General features: G+C 43.5%; 1 protein-coding gene across 2 annotated transcripts; it reads right to left on the reverse strand.

The window, feature by feature from the left end:
* Positions 1-6,029: 6,029 nt before the first annotated feature.
* LOC115619155 (palmitoyltransferase ZDHHC7-like) lies at positions 6,030-25,885 on the reverse strand. 2 transcript variants are annotated; one of them, XM_030511203.1, is made up of 6 exons: positions 25,528-25,885; positions 19,207-19,331; positions 9,451-9,547; positions 8,909-8,990; positions 7,532-7,662; positions 6,030-6,539 (listed from the first exon to the last, which is right to left on the reverse strand). In XM_030511203.1, the coding sequence occupies exons 1-6, from the start codon at positions 25,870-25,872 to the stop codon at positions 6,363-6,365; spliced, it is 957 nt and encodes a 318-aa protein (XP_030367063.1). In that variant the 5' UTR covers positions 25,873-25,885; the 3' UTR covers positions 6,030-6,362. The 2 variants fall into 2 exon arrangements, with proteins under 2 accessions (XP_030367063.1, XP_030367064.1); XM_030511204.1 differs by having other exon boundaries at positions 25,704-25,809.
* Positions 25,886-26,178: the final 293 nt, after the last annotated feature.

A 26,178-nucleotide genomic window follows, 5' to 3' on the forward strand; every position in this document is an offset into this window, starting at 1 on the left:
ATGGGTCCTCCCACCACCGTCACCCTCATTTCACAAGGGATTGGGGCTAATGCTCTTGTCAGTAGGACCAAGACTGTATGCTCTTTGGAGCAGGGCTTCCAATTGCATTTGTCATCACCTAACTTGGTGTGATCATGACCCTTTTAAAGCCTTTGGCCACTATCTTCATAAAACCAAATGCCTTACACAGCTCCTGGTAATTGTTACTGAGTACAGGGTGTCTTGAATTGTCAGTATGAAAAGGTCTATTTCCATTAAAAATTTAATTACACTCCCATTTCTCGTGCTGCATGTTAAGCTTTAGGAAGAATATCTTCACCCTTAGCAGGCCAGTGCTTTCTTATGGCACACAGATGTATCTTGTTCCACATCTAATGCTCGTCACTTATATTTGTGATCAGGAACATCAACATTTTTGTTATTTTCCATAATTTCCAGTATACATAGAGGCCAGTTGTGAGTCATTTGGTGTATCCTCTACTTTGTGTGCACATCTAATGCAGCTCCAGGACGCCAGCAAGGATCTCTGCATCAGCCCATGGCTGCTGGCTCTTAGTAAGAAAGACTCACAACTGGGCAGAAGGTTAAGAATCACTGCTTTGTCTCTTCTGCAAACTTTTACTGCAAACATATTTGGAAGGAGCAACAGTAGTAACAAAAATGCAAGGAAAAAAATCCTTTTCCCAGTACATAGACATGATTTTTGCTGTAGTTTTATATATCATTGTAATGTCTGCACCCTAAACTTCAAAGCTCTAAGCCAAAAAAAAGGAAGCAGCAGGTCTCCTATGAGCCACATTATAAAAAAATGTTTGTATTTAAAACATAAGGTGCTTCTGCACTTAATATAAAACTTTATCAGTGGTAGGTGACCAACTATTAACTATTACTTAAAATAAGCACAACAGAGTCTATACGACCTCAAATGTTCCTAAAGCGCGGTCATTGTGTTAGGGTCTTTATTTGAATGTATTGGACTTCATTAGAGAGCAGACTGCCAGACTTCTACAAAACTTATGCTTATCTGTATAAAAGTCCAGTGACCTCCATCAGACAGCTCTTGAGGGATTAGGAGTGGCCGTACTGAACAGTAAGACATGATGGAGAATTTGTAGTCCTGCCACATTACACAAATCCATCAGCCCACGCGCATCCCTGTTCATGGCAAAAATGAGATGACGGTGCCCAGCTGTGGCTTTGTGGAGCTTCTTTCACTACTGCTCGTGAAGGACTTTGAGATTCTCAGCTGGAGGACTCTATCAACATGCAATCTTATTGATTGAAAGAGAAGTTGGGAAGTGTATCTGAACTTTCATCAGAAGGCAAATGTTTTCTATTTATTTCATTCATTGGGGAGACGTTTTAGAGTTGCCATTCTACAGCACAAGAGAGATATGAAAAGCCCTGAGGACCGGGTTGAATTTCACCTAGGATCACAATGTTTTATTTTTCTACTGGCTGCAATGAATTTGATCTGGCATTATATGCTAACTTTGATTTGAAACAGCTATATCTGGAAACCAGGTTCCACTGCAAGCATTCCTGCTGCGTGACAGATGCAACAGTACTTAGCCAACATTGCTTCCAGTTCCTCCATCATGTAGATTACTTTTCCAGAAATTAAATGTACATTTATACTCATTAATGGTAAGAAAACAAATCTAGGAGGGAAATAAAAATCCATATTCTCATATTTCATATGGACAGTTTGCCTTTTTTCTTTAAATCAAAATTAAGTTTTCAAGTTTCTCTAATGATTAACCCAATGCAAATACCTTAGGGATTTTTTTCATTTCTCGTGGTTTAAGCTGAACCCAGGACATCATTAAAAAATGAATCACCTAAGGTTGCAAAGCCCAGCTTTCACTTGAGACTGATATACTATCACTCTAAGATATTATCTGATAGAAGAAAATAAAACTGTGATTCAGCCTCCAGTGTTCAGCCAGCCTGGTGAATGTTCACAGCAAGAATAATTTACTGTCTTACAGGGGGCCTGTATAAGGGACCATAATAGATTCATAGCAAAAATCTCTTTCTGGCTTCCCTATGTCAACCCCACTCGAAATCAAAACAATGTTCTTATGCAAACATACCTTGAAATTCACTATTTTATTAGAACTCTGCTTTACTGGAATCCAAATTTTGTTAACATAAGAGGTTCAAAGCCACTATTTAAAAATATTTTTGTTGTCTGGCCAGATGCCAGCTGCTTTGTCAGAACAACATAAATAGTGCATCTCAGGTAATAAAGTCTTACATATTTCTCCAAGTTATCAATTTCATCACCAGTTCTAACATTTGGCTTTATTAACATTGAATCTAGGTCTTATATTACCTTTATCCTGCACTACAGTATTAAGAGAAATTGCAGAACGATTTTAGAGGTGCAAAGTTTCACTTATGTTATTAAGAAACTAAGACTGTGATTGCTTTGATGTATGCTTGTCCTGGGTTTGGCTGTAATACTTATTTTTCTCCTTCTTAGTAGCTGGTGCAGTGCTGTGTTTTCGACTTTAGTCTGAGAACAGTGCTGACAACAAGCCAATGTTTTAGTTGTTGCTAGGTAACGCTTACTCCGATCAAGGACTTTTCAGTCTCATACTCTGCCAGTGAGGAGGGGCACAGGAAGCTGAGAAGAAGCAGAGAAAGGACACCTGACCCAAAGTAGCCAAAGGGGTATTCCATACCATGGCACGACATGCCCAGTATAGAAACCAGGGGGAGTTACCTGGAAGGCCCAGATCGCTGCTCAGGTCAGGCTGGGTATCGGTCAGCAGGTGGTGAGCAATTGTATTCTCTCCCCTTGTTATTTCCCTTACCATTATTATTATTGGTGGTAGAAGTACTGGTTTTATATTATACCTTAGTTACTGGACTGCTCTTATCTCAACCCGTGGGAGTTACATTCTTTTGATTCTCCTCCCCATCCCTCCAGGAGCAGAGGGAGGAAGAAGTGGGGGAGTGAGTTACCGGCTGGGCTTAAACCACGACACAGAACTTTGTAAGCCTTTCTTTTAAAAAGGGGATCTGTGTCTTTGCATCCTTTACAATTCTGAGTTCCTATCCCAGTCAAAACAGATGTTGAAATCCACAGTAATTTTCAGTATACTCATTAAAATGAATATACTAATTTCTGCCTCTGGCAGAAAGCTCCAGGGGAGACTTGAGGTCGACCCCTCGGATTTTGGAGTTGGGGATACAGAGGATCCGAGGCCAGCTATACTCCCACTGAAAAAGAGATACTGGCAGCCTATGAAGGGGATCGAGCTGCTTCAGAAGTGATTGGAACTGAAGCGCAGCTCCTCCTGGCACCCCAGTTGCCTGTGCTGGGCTGGATGTTCAAAGGCAGGGTCTCCTCTACACATCATGCAACTGATGCTACATGGAGTAAGTGGGCTGCACTAATTACACAACGAGCTCGAATAGGAAATCCCAGTCATCCAGGAATTCTAGAAGTCATCATGGACTGGCCAGAGGGGAAAGATTTTGGGATGTCACCAGAAGAGGAGGTGACGCGTGCTGAAGAGGCCCCACCATATAACGAACTGTCAGAGAGTGAAAAGCAATATGCCTTGTTTACTGATGGGTCCTGCCATATTGTGGGAAAGCATCAGAGATGGAAGGCAGCTGTGTGGAGTCCCCTGCAACAAGTTGCAGAAACTGCTGAAGGAGAGGGTGAATGGAGTCAGCTTGCAGAGGTGAAAGCCATCCAGCTGGCCTTGGACATTGCTGAACAAGAAACATGGCCAGTACTTTATCTCTCTACTGACTCATGGATGGTGGCAAATGCCCTGTGGGGGTGGTTGCAGCAATGGAAGCAGAGCAACCCATCTGGGCTGCTGAACTGGGGTAAGATATCACTGCCCGGGTGCAGAACCTGGTGGTGAAGATACACCACGTAGATGCTCATGTACACAAGAGTCGGGCCACTGAGGAACACCAGAACAACCAGCAAGTGGATAAAGCTGCTAAGAGTGAACTGGCTCAGAGGGACTTAGATTGGCAACATAAGGGTGAATTATTTTCAGCCCGGTGGGCCCATGACCCCTCAGGCCATCAAGGCAGAGATGCAACATATAGATGGGCTCGTGATTGAGGGGTGGACTTAACGATGGACACTATTGCCCAGGTTATTCACGAATGTGAAACATGTGCTGCAATTAAGCAAGCCAAGCAGTTAAAGCCTCTCTGGTATGGAGGACGATGGCTGAAGTACAAGTATGGGGAGGCCTGGCAGATTGACTATATCACACTCCCACCAACCCGCCAAGGCAAGCGCCATGTGCTGACCATGGTGGAAGCAAACACCGGATGGCTGGAAACATACGCTGTGCCCCACGCCACTGCCCGGAACACTATCCTGGGCCTTGAGAAACAAGTCTTGTGGCGACACGGCACCCCAGAGAGAATTGAGTCAGACAATGGGACTCATTTCCGGTACAACCTTATAGACACTTGGGCCAAAGAGCATGGCATTGAGTGGGTATATCACATCCCCTACCATGCACCAGCCTCTGGGAAAATCGAACGGTACAATGGGCTGTTAAAAACTACACTGAGAGCAATGGGTGGTGGGACTTTCAAACACTGGGATACACATTTACCAAAAGCCACCTGGTTGGTCAACAGTAGGGGATCTGCCAACAGGGCTGGCCCAGCCCAATCAGAACTTTTACGTACTGTAGTGGGGGATAAAGTTCCTGTGGTGCACATAAAGAATTTGTTGGGGAAGACAGTCTGGGTTTTTCCTGCTCCAGGTAAAGGCAAACCCACTCGTGGGGTTGCTTTTGCTCAGGGACCTGGATATACTTGGTGGGTAATGCGGGAAGATGGGGAAGTCCGATGTGTACCTCAAGGGGATTTCATTTTGGGGGAAAACAGCCAATGAACTCAATTGTATGCTGTTGCCTGCTCTAGAACACTTTTATAGCCCACCAGCTAGATATCTTCAGGTCGCCAGCAACTGACCCTGACTTCCCTCCGATCATCACCTCAACAAAGAATGAATTTTGAGGAAACCAGACAAGCTCAGCAGTGACCAGACGAGTTCAGCGGTGTCATCAGCAGGCAACAACCCAACACTACATACCGTCCCTCCTGCCCTGAAAGACTATTACAAGAGATGGAGCCTGACATCATGGACTGGATGAATTCAGCAATTTTATAGGGATTGGTCCATGGACTAGGGAATGATATCTTTCTCTTTGTGTGTGGGTGTATATATATGTGTATATATGGGACAGGGGTGATGGTGTGCTGAGAGATGTGGGATCTGAGCATGACATGAATGGTATGGAATAAGGGGTGGATACTGTCCTGGGTTCAGCTATAGCAGTCATTTTTCTCCTTCTTAGTAGCTGGTGCAGTGCTGTGTTTTTTAACTTTCAGCCTGGGAGCAACGCTGATAACACCGATGTTTTTAGTTGTTGCTAAGTAATGTTTACTCTGACCAAGGACTTTCTCAGTCTCATGCTGTGCCAGGGAGGAGGGGAAGCCGGGAGGAAGCAGAGACAGGACACCTGACCCAAACTAGCCAAAGGGGTATTCCATACCATGGCACGTCATGCCTAGTATATAAACCGGGGGGAGTTACCCGGAAGGCCCAGATCACTGCTCGGGTCGGGCTGGGTATCGGTCGGCGGGTGGTGAGCAATTGTATCCTCTCCCCTTGTTATTTCACTAATCATTATTATCATTGGTGGTAGCAGTAGTGGTTTTGTATTATACCTTAGTTACTGGACTGCTCTTATCTCAACCCATGGGAGCTCCATTCTTTCGATTCTCCTCCCCATCCCTCCGGGAGCGGGGGGAGGAAGAAGGGGGGGAGTGAGCAAGCGGCTGCGTGGTTCCGAGTTACCGGCTGGGCTCAAACCATGACAGTTTATTAGGACAAGCTGAAATATAAATTAAAACTTAACAAACCACTATTCCCTGAAAACTGGATTTAGAAGGCTAGGTCTAATTTAAGATCAACTTTCACCATAATGCTCCTCCTTATGACTGACAACTGCAGCCAAGTATATACTTTTTATAAAAACACACAGGTAATTCCCCTTTTATCAAATAAAAAGGGTTTAACGAAAATGGATAATTAAATTACAGTAGCACGACAACATTTGGCTTCTTTAGTGTGACCACGTGCTTTTCCTTTGTTATCTTGCTGTTAAGACCATTACAGATCCAGTTCACATCTCTGAAAGTTAATGAGATGTCTGTGATGATAAATGTATAAAACTCTGCTTGCTACAAGCAAATGTCTGGTATCAGTTTCACCTGGTCACAGATTATATGTAGACAGCCTTCTCTGCCCCCAAAATAAATATTATATAGTATTCTTGTAAGTTCCAGCATAATTAGACTCAAACAGAAAACTCAGGTCCTCCTTTCTTTGCTCTCAGTAGAAGTCGCCTGATTCGAAATCCTGCAAAAGGATTGATCCACAGGAGTGAAGGCTGACCCCCAAAAACAGATTTCATTCCTTCCCAACGTAGTCTCCGCTCCCATGTTGGCTTTTCACTCTTCAGTCTTTCAATCTCCTGTATACAGACAGACATGCAGTGACACAATGTTAAGTCCACAGTTTAGTAAAGTCTAATAGCACTTATTGAAACTGATGATTATTTTGCATTCTTTTGATGTATAGCTAGTGATGTGAGCTGATTAGTTTCTTACTGTTACTTAGTAAGAAAGAAGTAAGAGTGGCTGATTTAGCCCTGTGGGTACAGGGCAGACAACTTAGAACATTAAATGTGTACAAGAAGGCTGGTCTACCTCTACCTCTCCTCCATCAAAGACAAAATGACCAGAAAAGCTGATGTTACAGTAGAGGATCCACACACAATATACCTACACTAGAAGTTGTTTACTCAGTTAATGAAATGAGACAATAAGGCTTCCAAGAAGGCTCTTGTGCTGCAATTACTGAAGCTAGGCTTGCTCTCCCAAATGCATTATTTTGATGATCATTTCTTGTACTTCCCACTAATGAAGGCTTGATTTACCAATTATTTTTCACAGTTACAGAAATACACTTTTAAACAGCCTCACATGAGAAAATTCTGAACAGCCACAAGATTCAAATTCCTTCTGTTTCCAGTCAACTACCCATCACAAAGCATCCTCTCAAGGCTTAACACTACATTTAAGGGCAGGGGAGCCAAAGGTCCAAACTATGGTGATAGTCTAACATAAAGTGTATCAAAGTAGAGGAAAACCTGAAGGGTTGATCCAAGATAGCTAGTTTAAGTGTAAGCCTGAGAAAAGCAGACATTTTTTATGGCACATATCAGGAGTTTGTGACACTTGAGAAGTGAAAGCCCAAACTGAAGTCGGAATCTATGCAGTGTTTGTAATTGAAAACCTAATTATAAAATTTAAGCCAGAAAAGTAAATAATGTAAGAACTTCTGCTAGAAAGAGCTGTTTCAGATTTGAGGCTTTCTCTGAAGCAAGAGCCTCCCCTCATGCAAATCATCTAATCGCATCTTCCTAGAATAATTGTTACAGCATACAAAAGTAGAGGTCTTTACCGTTTCATCATTGCATATTGAGTGGATTTGGGTGCCAAACATGACTGCAGTGAAAGTGAGAAACAGAAAACCCTCAAGGCACAAGATGATCATCAGGATCACAGTTACAGGTGGGGAGAAGTCACTGCATTCTGTGAAAATGATATATGTAGTGATTAAAAAAAAAAAAAAAAAAAACAAAACCAAAAAACAAGTCTATAGAGCATGTTCATACTAAGACATCCCCTCTTCAACAAACAGCAATAAAAAATTAAATATCTGACACGTGAAACAGTATTTCACAATTAAAACAAACTTCTAATTTCTAGCACTGCAGCAGCTTTATTTGCTACCCAAGGAAATAAAGAATTTCATGGAAGTAACACTTTTGGCTTCCTATAAAGCATATGGTACTGCATTGCTGCAATCCTGCTTCAATATTTCAAGGATATCAAATAAATGTTTGCACATGAGAATTTAAATACTCAGAACTGCACATATATAAAGATGAGAGCAGCTTGAAGTTTCATGCATGACAAACACTGTAAAAACCACCATCATCAGCTCTGACTTGCTAGTTAATCCAGATGTTCCATTTTGCTGCAATTGCTGTTATTTTTTTTAATTCACCACACAGCAGGTTCTGACTTACACTTACAGTCACATCTCGGGAGGTCCTCTGATCAACTGATTAACTCAATTATAGTTAAACAAAGAAGAAATGGGACAGTATACAGGAAGCAGAATGTTTCAAGTAAAAAAAAAAAGGACTAGGATTCCATCCATTTAATGGAATATTCAGCAAAAAACAGTCACATGGATTCCCCTGTTGTTTCAGGTACCAGGAAGAACATATGATCAACCATCTTCTGGCAAAAGCACAAGGTCAGAATGAGCTCTGGCACACTGGAACATTAAGAAATGCAAGTCAGAGGCCTAAACAAACAACTGGGACAATTTAGGAAATTTCCTTTCTACAGGAACCCCACAGTTTGTTCCAGTAACAAAATGAGGAAGAAATTAATGTTTAAGTTCCAGCTGTTGTTCATGGAACTGTGCTGGGACACACAAAGCCCCAGCTGGCAGCTTCAGGTAATATAGCACTGAAGTGGCTGAGGACCAGCTATCTGCTTCCTTCCTATTACAGAGGTAGCAAATTTTTACTATATGGAAAGGGAGTGAGAATGCCCTTGACGGCCACAGCTTTTACAGTGAATGTCTAAAATAAAGGGAACCAAAAAGAGAGAGAGGTAAAGAGGAAACAGGTATGAAATATTTTCAGGACCTCACTTTAAAAAGGTTGAAGTCCTGTAATGTTTCATACATGGGACTGAAATAGGTGGAACTTCCCCTTAATTTCTGCTAGATTATGACAGTGAAAATTAAGTATTTGCTTACCAGTCCACTGCCCTTGGACACAGGAGAAAAACTGAAACCCACACAGTATGAGCGCATGAGCTGAAATTAGGGCTATATACATCTGGAAATAAGAGAGTGCTTACTTTTGACTGCTGCCAGGTAGTAAAGCAGACATTCCTTTCAGCCAACCTTCACCACTGCACAGCGAATATACTTTCCTATTTCAATTTTTAATTCAATACAATGATGTAAAAACAAATTCTAATTAAGCTTGAATCTAAAAACATGGGCAACAATGAAAGTTTAAGGATTAGCCTCCTAAATACAATACCATTTCATTAACTGTTACTACATAAAACACAGCAAAATTAATATAGTTTAAGATAACAGCACTTTACAAGATTAAAATGAGTATGAGTAAAAATATCTTCCTCTTGGAGAATATCTTGCATAGAAGGAAACAAAACCAAACCCAACAAAACCCAATTGTGCCCTTAAGCCATTACTCACTACTACGCACAACCAAAATTGTTATAATCAAGGTAGATTTGTACTGAAATCAAGCTGCTGTTTTCACTTACCGTAAACAGAACAAAAAATCTCTGATTTTTCTCCCCCACACAATTATTCACCCATGGGCAGTGGTGATCCATCTTTCGAATACATCGTTTGCAAATACTGAAGGATAGAAAAAGAGACTTCTGCTGAGAAACAGTCCTTCACATTTTAATGTTGAAACAAGGGTATCCCAGTGGTCATAAGATGATGTGCTGAATTCTTTCTTGACAAACTGCAAACAGTTATTATATTTTCATTTCTTTAAAGAAACTATTTGCTTGCTCACAACTCAGGTTTTGGTTGTTACAAAACTGACTGTGTACATAAAATTTTCTTCATATAAGAAAACCAGTATTAACATGAGAACCACTGCAGTAACTTGTTTTAGACACTTGTGGCACTGCATGAGCAAAGTTTTGGTTCTTTCTAGATTCAGTAGAATCTTCCCTTCTGGAGAAGCTATTTTACACAAAGTAATTATTTCAAGGTTGCAGACTTAAGTTGTAAATTTGTTCTGTGAATCAAAAAAAAAAAAAAGGAAAAAAAAAAAGAAATTCACAATTTACATCTTCAAAGAGAAATTGAGGTTTCACCTGGCCATACAATTGTAAACATATGCCAGCAAAATCTCAACTAAAGAACAGCTTACAAGGTCACTCCTCACCTCAACATAAAACAAAAATACTGAAACTATAAGCAGCATACATTCTTTGCCTACTTGTTAATGGATATTTAAACACTGCTGTTCCTTGCTAGTTCTGCAACTAATGGCTTTGTTGCTGCCCAGTTTTGAGTCAAGGTTATTTCCACAAGTCAAATATTTCAGTAACTCCATTTTACATCTGCTAGGCCATACAGCACCAGAGGGCTCATTTCTCTTATATTCAGGTCCATCTGCAGCCAAACACGAACAGTTACACAAGAGAAACAAAATAGTTGCAACGTGTTGAAGTTCTTCCATTAATCAATAGCTTAGAGTAATATTGATGTTGAATCTTCCTAGCTTTGTGCTTAAAAAAGCCACACACAAAATATTCCAGATTTTCCTGCAGAACATAGAAAATATTATGCATTTTCATTTTGGCAGTTACAAAGGCAAATAAGCCTAAAAAATGCAAGCACTACATTCCCACTGCCTCTTGTTTTATGGACATTAAAGACAATTCATCCTCAGAGGCAAATTACTTATTAACTAGTGCCAGTTATGCCAACTACAAGCACAGCAGCTACTCAAACCCTGACCACAACAGACAATGCAGCTACATCAACCCCAGTAACAAGCAGAACAGCTACTCAAACCCCAACAGCAACAGACAATGCAGCTGTTGGTGTTACTCAACTCCCAAGCAAAACAGCTGCACCAACCCCAGTAACAGACACTGCAACCACTCCAATCCTAGTGGCAGACACTGCAGCCACTCCAACCACAGTGACAAACACTGCAGCTAAACCAAATGGCCAGTTTGTGACAATGTCTGTTGCCCCTGTAAGCAAAAGCAAATGAGACGCATAAAGAGCAACCGCTGCAGAGAAGAAAGATGAATACCCAATGCCATTACTACACGGAACAGCATCTGAACAAGAGTTACTACTACGTGGATCAGAGGAAGAGGAAGAAGAAGAAGAGGTCACTTCTCGACCCCGGACCTCAACCGAGCTGCGGAATATGCGAAAAGATTTCACCCGTCTTCCAGGGGAGCACACTGTCACCTGGTTGCTCCGATGCTGGGACAATGGGGCTGACGGTCACGAACTAGAAGGTAGGGAAGCCAAGCAGCTGGGATCACTTGCTAGGGAAGGAGGAATTGACAAAGCGATTGCAAGAGAGAATCAAGCCCTCAGCCTTTGGAGGCGGCTCCTGGCAGCTATGAAGGAAAGGTTTCCCTACAAAGATGATATTACGAGTCGCTCAGCCAAGTGGACCACGATAGAGAAAGGCATCCAGTCCCTGAGGGAATCAGCCATTATAGAGAGGATCTATCGTAGGCCGGATGCCAGGAACACATCCGTAGATCCAGATGAAGTCGAATGTACACGACCCATGTGGCGGAAACTTACACGGAGTGCGCCATCATCATATGCCCACACATTGGCATCAATGACCTGGAATGACGGAGTATCACCAACAGTGGATTGCCCGATTCATCAACTCCGAGAGTTCGAAGACAATCTCACCCCTTCCATCATTTCAGCTGTAGAAAAGCTGTCCCAGGAGTTCAAACAATTGAGAGATGATTTATCCAATCTATCCAGCTCCCCACGCGTACCGACCCATGTCTCAGCTATTAACAGAAGGCGCCCTACTGCTCAAGAGAGAAAATATAGGAGATACACGCCACGGGCCACACTATGGTTTTACCTGCGGGATCACGGAGAAGACATGAGAAAGTGGGATGGAAAACCTACCTCAGCTCTGGAGCAACGGGTGCACGAACTGAAGAGGAGAACAATGGTCAAGGATGATCCTCCCAGGAAAGCTGCTGCTCCAGTCTCTGGTGAGCAGTTTCCCAGATGGAGTGGAAGAGCTGATTTTACTCCAGCTCCTGTGAGAAGGAATACTAATCCCTTTCTACAAGACATAAGTGGAGAATCTTGTGATCGCTATTAGAGGGGCCCTGCCTCCAGCCAGGTGGAGGAGAGGGATAATCGGGTTTACTGGACTGTGTGGATCAGATGGCCTGGCACATCAGTCCCACAGGAGTATAAGGCTCTAGTAGATACCGGTGCACAGTGTACTCTGATGCCATCAAGGTATCAAGGGGTGAAACCCATTTATATTTCTGGAGTGACAGGAGGATCCCAAGCATTAACTATACTGGAAGCTGAAATCAGCCTGACTGGGAGGAAGTGGCAAAAGCACCCCATTGTGACAGGTCCAGGGACTCCATGCATCCTTGGCATAGACTATCACAGGAGAGGGTACTTCGAAGACCCAAAAGGGTACGGATGGGCTTTTGGTATCGCTGCCTTGGAGACAGAGGAAATTAAGCAGCTGTCCACCTTGCCTGGTCTCTCAGAGGATCCTTCTGTTGTGGGGTTGCTGAAGGTCGAAGAACAACAAGTGCCAATTGCGACCACAACAGTGCACCGGCGGCAATATCGCACCAACCGAGACTCCTTGATTCCCATCTATAAGCTGATCCGTAGACTGGAGAGCCAAGGAGTGATCAGCAGGACCCGCTCACCCTTTAAGAGCCCCATATGGCCAGTGCAAAAGTCTAATGGAGAGTGGAGACTAACAGTAGACTATCGTGGCCTGAATGAAGTCACACCACCATTGAGTGCTGCCATACCGGACATGCTAGAACTTCAATATGAACTGGAGTCAAAGGCAGCCAAGTGGGATGCCACATCTGATATTGCCAATGCATTTTTCTCAATCCCTTTAGCAGCAGAATGCAGGCCACAGTTCGCTTTCACTTGGAGGGGCGTCCAGTACACTTGGAACCGACTGCCCCAGGGGTGGAAACACAGCCCTACCATCTGCCATGGATTGATCCAGACTGCACTGGAACAGGGGCAAGCTCCAGAACACCTGCAATACATTGATGACATCATCGTGTGGGGTGATACAGCGGAAGAAGTTTTTGAGAAAGGGAGGAAGATAAACCAAATCCTGCTGAAGGCCGGTTTTGCCATAAAACAGAATAAGGTCAAGGGACCTGCACAGGAGATTCAGTTTTTAGGAATAAAATGGCAAGATGGATGTCACCAGATCCCCACAGATGTGATCAACAAGATAACAGCAATGTCTCCACCAACTAACAAGAAAGAAACACAAGCTTTCTTAGGTGTTGTGGGGTTCTGGAGAATGCACATCCCAAATTACAGTCTGATTGTAAGCCCTCTCTACCACGTGACCCGGAAGAAGAGTGATTTCAAATGGGGCCCTGAGCAACAACAAGCCTTTGAACAAATTAAACGAGAAATAGTTCATGCAGTAGCCCTTGGAACAGATGTGAAAAATGTGCTCTATACCGCAGCTGGGGAGAATGGTCCTACCTGAAGCCTCTGGCAGAAAGCTCCAGGGGAGACGTGAGGTTGACCCCTTGGCGTTTGGAGTCGGGGATATAAAGGATCCGAGGCCAGCTATACTCCCACTGAAAAAGAGATACTGGCAGCCTATGAAGGGGTTCAAGCTGCTTCAGAAGTGATTGGAACTGAAGCGCAGCTCCTCCTGGCACCCCGGTTGCCTGCGCTGGGCTGGATGTTCAAAGGCAGGGTCTCCTCTACACATCATGCAACCGATGCTACATGGAGGAAGTGGGCTGCACTAATTACACAACGAGCTTGAATAGGAAGTCCCAGTCGTCCAGGAATTCTAGAAGTCATCATGGACTGGCCAGAGGGCAAAGATTTTAGGATGTCACCAGAAGAGGAGGTGACGCATGCTGAAGAGGCCCCACCATATAATGAACTGTCAGAGAGTGAAAAGCAATATGCCTTGTTTACTGATGGGTCCTGCCATATTGTGGGAAAGCATCGGAGATGGAAGGCAGCTGTGTGGAGTCCCCTGGGACAAGTTGCAGAAACTGCTGAAGGAGAGGGTGAATGGAGTCAGCTTGCAGAGGTGAAAGCCATCCAGCTGGCCTTGGACATTGCTGAACAAGAAACATGGCCAGTACTTTATCTCTCTACTGACTCATGGATGGTGGCAAATGCCCTGTGGGGGTGGTTGCAGAAATGGAAGCAGAGCAACTGGCAACGCAGAAGTAAACCCATCTGGGTTGCTGCATTGGGGCAAGATATCGCTGCCCGGGTGCAGAACCTGGTGGTGAAGGTACGCCACGTAGATGCTCATGTACCCAAGAGTCGGGCCACTGAGGAACACCAGAACAACCAGCAAGTGGATAAAGCTGCTAAGATTGAAGTGGCTCAGATGGACTTAGATTGGCAACATAAGGGTGAATTATTTTTAGCCCTGTGGGCCCATGACACCTCAGGCCATCAAGGCAGAGGTGCAACATATAGATGGGCTTGTGATCGAGAGGTGGATTTAAGAAGGGACACTATTGCCCAGGTTATTCAAGTATGTGAAACACGTGATGCAATTAAGCAAGCCAAGCACTTAAAGCCTCTCTGGTATGGAGGACGATGGCTGAAGTACAAGTATGGGGAGGCCTGGCAGATTGACTATATCACACTCCCACCAACCCGCCAAGGCAAGCGCCATGTGCTGACCATGGTGGAAGCAAACACCGGATGGCTGGAAACATACGCTGTGCCCCACGCCACTGCCCGGAACACTATCCTGGGCCTTGAGAAACAAGTCTTGTGGCGACACGGCACCCCAGAGAGAATGGAGTCAGACAATGGGACTCATTTCTGGAACAACCTCATAGGCACTTGGGCCAAAGAGCATGGCATTGAGTGGGTATATCACATCCCCTACCATGCACCAGCCTCTGGGAAAATCAAACGGTACAATGGGCTGTTAAAAACTACACTGAGAGCAATGGGTGGTGGGACTTTCAAACACTGGGATACACATTTACCAAAAGCCACCTGGTTGGTCAACAGTAGGGGATCTGCCAACAGGGCTGGCCCAGCCCAATCAGAACTTTTACGTCCTGTAGTGGGGGATAAAGTTCCTGTGGTGCACATAAAGAATTTGTTGGGGAAGACAGTCTGGGTTTTTCCTGCTCCAGGTAAAGGCAAACCCACTCGTGGGGTTGCTTTTGCTCAGGGACCTGGATATACTTGGTGGGTAATGCGGGAAGATGGGGAAGTCCGATGTGTACCTCAAGGGGATTTCATTTTGGGGGAAAACAGCCAATGAACTCAATTGTATGCTGTTGCCTGCTCTAGAACACTTTTATAGCCCACCAGCTAGATATCTTCAGGTCGCCAGCAACTGACCCTGACTTCCCTCCGATCATCACCTCAACAAAGAATGAATTTTGAGGAAACCAGATGAGCTCAGCAGTGACCAGACGAGTTCAGCGGTGTCATCAGCAGGCAACAACCCAACACTACACACCGTCCCTCCTGCCCTGAAAGACTATTACAAGAGATGGAGCCTGACATCATGGACTGGATGAATTCAGCAATTTTATAGGGATTGGTCCATGGACTAGGGAATGATATCTTTCTCTTTGTGTGTGGGTGTATATATATGTGTATATATGGGACAGGGGTGATGGTGTGTTGAGAGATGTGGGATCTGAGCATGACGTGAATGGTATGGAATAAGGGGTGGATACTGTCCTGGGTTCAGCTATAGCAGTCATTTTTCTCCTTCTTAGTAGCTGGTGCAGTGCTGTGTTTTTTAACTTTCAGCCTGGGAACAACGCTGATAACACTGATCTTTTTAGTTGTTGCTAAGTAATGTTTATTCCAACCAAGGACTTTCTCAGTCTCATGCTTTGGCAGGGAGGAGGGGAAGCCGGGAGGAAGCAGAGACAGGACACCTGACCCAAACTAGCCAAAGGGGTATTCCATACCATGGCACGTCATGCCCAGTATATAAACAGGGGGGAGTTACCCGGAAGGCCCAGATCACTGCTCGGGTCAGGCTGGGTATCGGTCGGCGGGTGGTGAGCAATTGTATCCTCTCCCCTTGTTATTTCACTAATCATTATTATCATTGGTGGTAGCAGTAGTAGTTATGTATTATACCTTAGTTACTGGACTGCTCTTATCTCAACCCGTGGGAGTTCCATTCTTTCGATTCTCCTCCCCATCCCTCCGGGAGCAGGGGGAGGAAGAAGGGGGGGAGTGAGTGAGCGACTGTGTGGTTCTGAGTTACCGGCTGGGCTCAAACCATGACACAAAGGTTCTCCAAAAGGTTTTCATTTCACAGCCTGCTGCCTACAAGTTCAGCCTCTCATTAATTTCCCAAGCTCTGTGGGAAGGTGAGCCAACTCCAGCTACCACAACCATGCAAGCCTCTTAATGAAACACAATATATACTGTCACTCTAAAAAGAATTTTAATGTGAAGTACTGAGTAAAATCATACCCAGACTCAATTGAGCCAAACACTGGAAGATGTGAGGTGGGCAGGACTCACTTTTGCTCATTCAGTATTTCACACAAGCCCATGCAGAGCTCTCCAAGACATCAGATGTCTGGAACCCTGCCTTCCTTTCTAATCTCACACCACAATTCAACAAACATTTGTGGCCAACAAACACACAGCAATGCTTAACACAGTGGTTCCGCCTTCTTCCTACCCCCATCATTTGTATTCTAGTCCTTCCCCTGTCCAAGCACAGATGTTTATGTGGCAAGAGTTTGGGGAAGTCACTCTGTTAGCTTCAACCTGGGTCACATCACTGGGTATGAACACTCATGCCTTACACAAGAGGAAGGAGCAATATGGTAGTGAAAACAATCAGCTGTGGATGAAGGACAGTCTTCTCCAGCTTGGCACTGCTGCTGAATGCACTCGGGCAACAGCAGATGCAGTTACAGATTTGAATGCCAATAACATTCAGAAAGACACAGCTAATTGCTTAAGAGAAATTGGTCTGGATAACAGAAATTCATAGGAAGACTGATGCAAACATCTCAGTGACTTATTTCTGGATAATAGTTCCCTGCACACAAACGCAGGCACTCAGAATAGGCTAGAAATAATGACAGCTGTGCTCCTTCAGTGAAAATGAAATAGCATTCACTCAGGATAAGCCTCTTCCTTATGCTGAAAATGTTAACTGCTTAGTAAAATCTCGGTTTAATGTATTTCACTGAGACTAGTTATTTAGCTGTAAATAAAAGTTTCTTGCTCTTTTTGCCATCACTAATATGTATTATGAAACTATTTTTCTTCTTTAAAAGAAATTCTGTTGCAGTGTTGCACAACAATTTTCATAACTACATCATAAGAGTCTCTTCTGTTAATAATTTGCTACTCAAAACACTGTGGCTTTGAGTGTAAGTATTTCCCAACAGGAACCAGCTTCAATTTCCATTTTTAAGTTTCTTCCATCAGCAAATTGCCACTTTGACTACTTGGGACTAGACCATCCTTTTAATGTCCTTGGAATGGGTTTGTAAGCCAATAAAAAGTTGGCAGTATAATCAAACCAACCTTTTATTTATTCGGTAAACTTCTGTAGTGGTAAGTCCGTAGCAAAGCAGCAGATTAACAGAAACAAAGACAATTAAACCAGATATCCAACTGCTGAGAAAAATACAACAGCAGATGATGGCCCAGATGTAACCAAGGGACTCTGCAAGACTTATCTGAATCCTATATAGTTGTTAGCTCCAGGTCTAACGGATAAGCACTGCCCACGCAGAGCACAGCCCAGCTGCACAGGTTCTAGGCTCTCTAATACTCCAGCTTGTTTATTCATATGCAGAGCTCAACATAAGATGCCTTCATTTAGGGCTACTTCCAAATTAGTATATCCTATCTGGACCGAAGATGTGGAAAACACTTTACAAAGATACCTGCAAAATCCCTGTAGGAACCAGCCTACATCCAAGATGAGAAAATTAGCAAGATCCAACCTACACTCAGCAGAGGCTCTCAGGTGTCCCTCTACTGCTTCCCATGAATACAATGCCAATGAACAGACTGTGCAAAGCTGTTTGGGATCCCCAGAGATTAACAGCTTATATTTTGCCATAAGAAAGCAGCTGTGCTGCTCCTACCCCCAGGCCCACTGAGCAATTAGTACAGCTGTGTTCATGTAACACTCTACTGGAGCTAGTAATGCCAGCCAGAACCAAACTCACTGCACAGGAAGGAAGGCCTGGTACCTGCATCCGTGCAAAAGCTAACCTACAACACAGAGAAACTAGCTGAAGATAATTCTCTACTTGACTATTTATACATGAAACTTTTACCTTCACACTCCAGATACAAAAGCCTACTCACATCTGAGAGAAGAACAAGACTTCAGCGGCTGAAGTGGAAATAGATCCACAGCCATAATATTCACAAAGATAAGTGACATACCCCGAGACATTTAGAAACCACAAATTTACAGAATAATTTGAGAGTCCTGACAAGACTTCACTCTGTTCTTTTGAGGGGCACTAACTCAGAGACTTAACTTTAATATGCCACACAATTCAATATCACTCCTCACACCTAGAGAGCCACCAGAAACATTTACATATTTAAGTAAGTCTTAATTATGCAGACATCTATTTTCAACTCTCACAATAAACATTACAAATGCATATCCACAGTGCCTGAAAAGTCAAAAGATTGAGAATTAATTAAAAATTGATATATTTACTATCTCTTCCATACCATGTTTAGTTCAAATTATCATCACTTCTGTCCTTATTAAAATGAATCTTCAATAAGCATAAATGCATTTAAACAATTATGCATACAACTTTGGGAAAATAATCTGCCAATTCACATATAACTTCAAATGGCACATGACAAAGACCAGAAGGCACAAATTAAAGTGATAAATTAAAAAAGTACAGATGAGTTTTAAACTAATATTTCAGGAGTCATTTCTTAAATCAGCTTCTAACAGAAATTTCCTTGAGATTCTTCCCCTTGCCCTGCATTATCAGTATGGTACAATAACTAGAATAATGCACAAGAAAACATATTCACAGGTCAAAAAGTATTTAAGACACCACAGCATGATTAGTTTTAGAAACTCTTGAGTCTCTTGCTTCTTTCCCCTCATCCACATTAATTTCTGGCCACAGTAGATTATATTTATTAAATACTCTGCAATGGATGAATTTGAAAGTTTACTGGATACCAAAAGCAACTCATGGGAACAAAATTAACACATAAATATCAGGAACATTATTCCAAGACTCAATATGCATAACTGCTTTAAAACTATGGCATACCTGCAATGGTGTGCACGTTCAGGTTTGATACTACAGCACTTTGGACATTTGTAGATCACCTCTCCTGGTTTCAGTTGCAAATTATCCATGTATTCTTTAGTGGCATTTCCTTTGGGTACAGCCCCCTGAAATAATTTCAATTAAAGGAGAGAAAGCTTCTTAAATGGTCTGAGAGCGTTTAAAAATACATTTTATAGACTTCATACTAGTAATCTCAGGATAATTGCTGAAATAAGTTCATTTATTCAAAGTTAGTCTGCCATAAGCCAGAATCATTTCCAAACGAATAAATTACCTCTGCTTGACCTCAAATTCAGTTTCATTTCAGTAAGACTCATCTATGGCCAAGTATTAGCATAATTCTGATAGAATCTACTGTCACCAGCATACATAAAATGAAGAGGAAGACATCTTTACGTGCAGATACAAGCCCTATGGGTACAATATTTGCTGAGAAGTTACTCTGAACGAGTGCCACTGAGAGATACTTTCTTACAGCAGCATATGTTAATTGTTGTGACGTTCAATTATTAGGCCAAGACATCTACAAAAGTTAAATCAGCAACAACTACTTGAAAGATGTTATTTCAAGTCTGAATCCAAGATTTAGCCACCTGCCCCATGTATACAGGTTTTTGAGAACCAACAGTCATCTTTTTTTCCTTTATACTTAAGCTTTTAGCTTGGACACTGTCACCGTGAACCACCACTGGCTTCTTTATTCTACATCTAGTGTCACCTGCTGCCTTCTGCTACTGTGAAAGTTTGTGTAGCTACATGGTAAACAGTTGAAGGAACTGATCCAAAATAAAAATAACCCATCAGGAAAATACATTATTTTTTAGTGATTAGTTCTCTGAGCTGTTCACCACAGAGCTGTATTAGCAGCTGTTTCAACATGAGGAAGATAATGAATGGACAGGAACAGCAAGCAGGATTGCTTCTTCCAGTAACAATATCAATTGAGAGCCTCACGAGATCAGAACCTAACTTTGGATTAGTAAGAAGAAAATAATGGACATTACCACTGTCACCTTGCTTATTTATAGAGCTAAAGGCTTACCTGTGACAGGAAGTAATCATGAAATAAACCGGGATATGAAATGAAAGCGCAATGGCCTTTCTGTACCAACTCCTGCAGGCCAGCACCTACTTCACGCAGAGATAGCCTTCTCCAGGTTGGCTTAAATCATCTGCAACACTCTATAATTATTTCTCATTCAAAAAAAAAGCCCACTGGCAACATCATGACTTTACAGACACGCCTTAAGGAAGTTTTGGGGATAGAATTAAGAAACCAGCATGCACTTCAGATTCAATTGCAAACCACCTCCTTACTTTGGCAGAAAGTTTTTGTTGCCTATGACCTGGAATAACAATCTTGTGTTTGCATTGCCTGAGACACAGCCCAAGTTCTGCCCTAGATGAACTCTTTGGTTAAGTGGTGCTTCAAGCAAGCCAGCTGGCCTTTGCAGGGGCACAAACTAAGAGAGTTTCTTAAACTCTCATGTTGCATTGCTGAAGTGTTTTTTGCAATATGAATATTCTCCTTGAAGTGAATGCTTTGGTGTAAACATGGTGAATTATCTCAGAGAGAACTCCTAAAGCACAAATTTACCTTCTTCCAAGTAAATTTCTGTTTATAAAACACATCTCACGTTCACCTATTCACCTGTCACTAAGGATAAAAATAGAATAGAATAGAATAGTAAGGGTTGGAAAGGACTATAAGATCATCTAGTTCCAACCCCCCTGCCATGGGCAGGGACACCTTGCCCTAAACCAAGTGGTCTAAGGCTCTGTCCAACCTGGCCTTGAACACTGCCAGGGATGGAGCATCCACAACCTCCCTGGGCAACCCATTCCAGTGCTTCACCACCCTCACTATAAAGAACTTCCTCCTTATATCTAATCTAAACTTCCCCTGTTTAAGTTTGAAGCCATTACCCCTTGTCCTACCACTACAGTCCCTAAGGAAGAGTCCCTCCCCAGCATCCTTATAGGCCCCCTTCAGATACTGGAAGGCTGCTATGAGGTCTCCACGCAGCCTTCTCTTCTCCAGGCTGAATAGCCCCAACTTTCTCAGCCTGTCTTCATACGGGAGGTGCTCCAGCCCTCTTATCGTCCTCGTGGCCCTCCTCTGGACTCGCTCCAACAGCTCCATGTCCTTTTTATGTTGAGGACACCAGAACTGTACACAGTACTCCAAGTGAGGTCTCACAAGAGCAGAGTAGAGGGGCAGGATCACCTCCTTTGACCTGCTGGTCACGCTTCTTTTGATGCAGCCCAGGATACAGTTGGCTTTCTGGGCTGCAAGCGCACACTGCCGGCTCATGTTAAGCTTCTCGTCAGCCAACACCCCCAAGTCCTTCTCTGCAGGGCTGCTCTGAATCTCTTCTCTGCCCAGCCTGTAGCAGTGCCTGGGATTGCCCTAACCCAGGTGTAGGACCTTACACTTGGCTTGGTTAAACTTCATAAGGTTGGCATCAGCCCACCTCACAAGCATGTCAAGGTCCCTCTGGATGGCATCCCTTCCCTCCAGCGTATCAACCAAACCACACAGCTTGGTGTCGTCGGCAAACTTGCTGAGGGCGCGCTCAATCCCACAGTCCATGTCGCCGACAAAGATGTTGAACAGGACCGGTCCCAACACCGATCCCTTAGGGACACCACTCGTTACAGGTTTCCAACTGGACATCGAGCCATTTACCACAACTCTTTGCGTTCGGCCACCGAGCCAGTTTTTTACCCACCAAGTGGTCCATCTATCAAATTGATGTCTCTCCAATTTAGAGACAAGGATGTCATGCGGGACAGTGTCGAACGCTTTGCACAAGTCCAGGTAGATGACGTCAACTGCTCTGCCCCTGTCCATCAGTTCCGTGGCTCCATCATAGAAGGCCACCAAATTGGTCAGAGAGCATTTCCCCTTAGTGAAGCCATGTTGGCTGTCACCAACCACCTCGTTGTTTTTCATGTGCCTTAGCATGTTTTCCAGGAGAAACTGCTCCAAGATTTTGCCAGGCACAGAGGTGAGACTGACTGGTCTGTAGTTCCCCGGGTCTTCCACCTTCCCCTTCTTGAAAATGGGGGTTATATTACCCTTCTTCCAGTCATTGGGAACTTCACCTGACTGCCAGGATTTTTCAAATATGATGGACAGTGGTTTAGCAACTTCATTCGCCAGCTCCTTCAGGACCCGCAGATGGATTTCATCAGGTCCCATGGACTTGTGCACATTCAGGTTCTTAAGATGGTCTCAAACCTGATCCCTCATTTTCAAGGAGGGGAAGGTGGAAGACCCGGGGAACTACAGACCAGTCAGCCTCACCTCTGTGCCTGGCAAAATCTTGGAACAGCTTCTCCTGGAAAACATGCTAAGGCACATGAAAAACAACGAGGTGGTTGGTGACAGCCAACATGGCTTCACTAAGGGGAAATCCTGTCTGACCAATTTGGTGGCCTTCTATGATGGAGCCACGGAACTGATGGACAGGGGCAGAGCAGTTGACGTCATCTACCTGGACTTGTGCAAAGCGTTCGACACTGTCCTGCATGACATCCTTGTCTCTAAATTGGAGAGACATCAGTTTGATAGATGGACCACTCGGTGGATAAAAAACTGGCTCGATGGCCGCACGCAAAGAGTTGTGGTAAATGGCTCGATGTCCAGTTGGAAACCTGTAACGAGTGGTGTCCCTAAGGGATCGGTGTTGGGACCGGTCCTGTTCAACATCTTTGTCGGCGACATGGACAGTGGGATTGAGCGCGCCCTCAGCAAGTTTGCCGATGACACCAAGCTGTGTGGTTTGGTTGATACGCTGGAGGGAAGGGATGCCATCCAGAGGGACCTTGACATGCTTGTGAGGTGGGCTGATGCCAACCTTATGAAGTTTAACCAAGCCAAGTGTAAGGTCCTACACCTGGGTTGGGGCAATCCCAGGCACTGCTACAGGTTGGGGGAAGAAGAGATTCAGAGCAGCCCTGCAGAGAAGGACTTGGGGGTGTTGGTTGACGAGAAGCTTAACATAAGCCAGCAGTGTGCGCTTGCAGCCCAGAAAGCCAACTGTATCCTGGGCTGCATCAAAAGAAGCGTGACCAGCAGGTCAAAGGAGGTGATCCTGCCCCTCTACTCTGCTCTTGTGAGACCTCACTTGGAGTACTGTGTACAGTTCTGGTGTCCTCAACATAAAAAGGACATGGAGCTGTTGGAGCGAGTCCAGAGGAGGGCCACGAGGATGATAAGAGGGCTGGAGCACCTCCTTTATGAAGACAGGCTGAGAGAGTTGGGGCTGTTCAGCCTGGAGAAGAGAAGGCTGCGTGGAGACCTCATAGCAGCCTTCCAGTATCTGAAGGGGGCCTATAAGGATGCTGGGGAGGGACTCTTCCTTAGGGACTGTAGTGGTAGGACAAGGGGTAATGGCTTCAAACTTAAACAGGGGAAGTTTAGATTAGATATAAGGAGGAAGTTCTTTACAGTGAGGGTGGTGAAGCACTGGAATGGGTTGCCCAGGGAGGTTGTGGATGCTCCATCCCTGGCGGTGTTCAAGACCAGGTTGGACAGAGCCTTGAACCATGTGGTTTAGGGCAAGGTGCCCCTGCCCATGGCAGGGGGGTTGGAACTAGATGATCTTAAGGTCCTTTCCAACCCTTACGATTCTATGATTCTATGATTCTCTCCTACAGTGGGCCTAAGGTCTTCATTTTCACAGTCCCTGCGTTTGCTTTCCAAGACTTTCGTGGTGTGGTCAGAGCATTTGCTGGTGAAGATGGAGGCAAAGAAATCATTAAGATCCTCAGCCTTCTCGAAATCCAGGGTAGCCAGTTCTCCTGATAGCTTCCGGAGAGGGCCCACGTTGTCCCTAGTCTGTCTTTTATTTGCTACGTATCTATAGAATCCTTTCCTGTTATCTTTTACATCCCTTGCCAAACTTAATTCTAGCTGGGCCTTAGCTTTCCTAACCTGGTCCCTAGCTTCCCGGGCAATGCTCCTATATTCTTCCCAGGCCGCCTGTCCTCGCTTCCACCTTCTATAAGCTTCTTTTTTCCCCTCTAAGTTTCCTCAGCAGCTCTGAGGCTTCCTCAGCAGCTCTGATAAATTCAGGCTGTACTTTTGGCATTTTGCTGATAAAAACATGGTCTATTTCAAAAACATCTTTCATAGTCTCCGATGGTCACAAATTCCTTGCAATAAAAAAAATAATCTATTTTAATAGTCATAATCAGAAATATAATTCACATGTTTTGAGGCAGTTTACTTTTTTCCTTCAATCTTAGTTTCTATCACACGATCATGTCTTCCATTCTGGGAGTCACCAGGAAGGGACTGGAGGGAAAAAAAAATGTAGTGATTCATCTCAATTTCTATCATGTTTTATCCATAAAGCACAACATAGGTCTAGAAAGACACACAGTTTTACCAGGACGTATTCTTAAGCAATGTATCCTTAAACCATTAACTTTCTTAGCTGTTGCAGTCTGTAGAAGTCGGAACACTTCATCACTGGGTGTGGGCTCAGAAGTACACCAAAGACCTAAGAAACCATTAAGTACAACACCCTGCTGGTTTTTTGAACACTCCCATAATTGCTGTATACACTGTTACCATCTCAAAAATCTGGAGAAAACAGAAGTGTTTCCCCTCACTCCTTTCTCCACAGATTTATTCCCTTAAGAGAGTAATAGATTAATACAAAATAAACAATTTAATCTCCTGAACTCTTGAATTGAAGAGTAAAAGTCCTAAGAAATGAGTACTTTCAAGACCTCTCACACCTATACTCTTCCAGTATGGGTTCAACTTAAATCTCCCTTCCCACTGACTCCACATATCTAAACACAATAATCACAAAATCATGTATGCAAATATGTGACTGAGGTTTTTCAGCATGTCTACCTCTAAAAGTTCTTTCATGTGCCATAAATGTAAGATACATTTCAAATAATACAAGAGGGTGAAGCTACAACTTCATAAGAAGTTTTGAAAATATATCTGACAAACAAAAGTAAGAAACATTAGGACAGAAAAGACTAAAGCTTTATCAGCTTCTTCAAAACCTGGGCTAATATTTTACAAATAAATTAAACTTCTTGGGAACCTACCTCCCCCTCTTATGTTAATTTTATACTGCCTGCTCAAGTCAAAAATTATTTAAGGTTTCAACAGAACAGGAAAAGTACAGATATCATCCCTTCACCTTTAGGGTTTTGAATCTAACACTGCTTTTCCTAGCAGAAGACTGATACCACTTGTACACGTCTCTGCAGACGATGAACTACATGAGAGAACAATCCAATGTGAAGGAACAACTGCATACTTACTGGATCAGTCAGCATAGTTCTCAGATGTGATGACAAAGCTAGTACTGCCAAGCAGTTAAAGAGAACACCGTTGATCACTGAGTACCAAAAGTCTTTGGAAGGCAGCAACATGACAAAAGTCACTACAAAGTCTGCATAGACAACCAGAAGCCATGTCATTATAGCACAGACCATACCACGGCCATCTCGGATGAACCAAACCCTCTCTGCCATGTCAGCCTCTGAGGAAGAGGAATCGTAGCTGTCATTTTCAGCAAGAAGCGGGTGGTGTTCAACATCGCAGAATCTGTGCCCTGATGACTGCATGGTTTTCTGGCCTTGCCCTGCAGGAAGCAAAGATACCATTATTATGCTTGAGGAAACTAGAAATACAGGTGGCTCTCATTTATTATTTGTGTAAGATAAAACATATCCCAGTTGAAAATAGATTACTGATTTAAAATCAAAACCTGAACAATTCTATGACTATGTAAAGATGAAATATTTCTGTAATCAAAAGATACTAATTTACAAGGTTTCATCAACAATTTTGTAAGCCATTTTCTGAGCTTTATAATACCACAACTTTTTTTTTTTTTTCCCTATCACTTGGGTTTGCATGGCAAGGTTTTGGTAGCAGGGGGGGCTACAGGGAGGGCTTCTGGAAGAAGC

Source organism: Strigops habroptila, chromosome W, assembly GCF_004027225.2.
Source record: "Strigops habroptila isolate Jane chromosome W, bStrHab1.2.pri, whole genome shotgun sequence".
NCBI lineage: Eukaryota > Metazoa > Chordata > Aves > Psittaciformes > Psittacidae > Strigops > Strigops habroptila.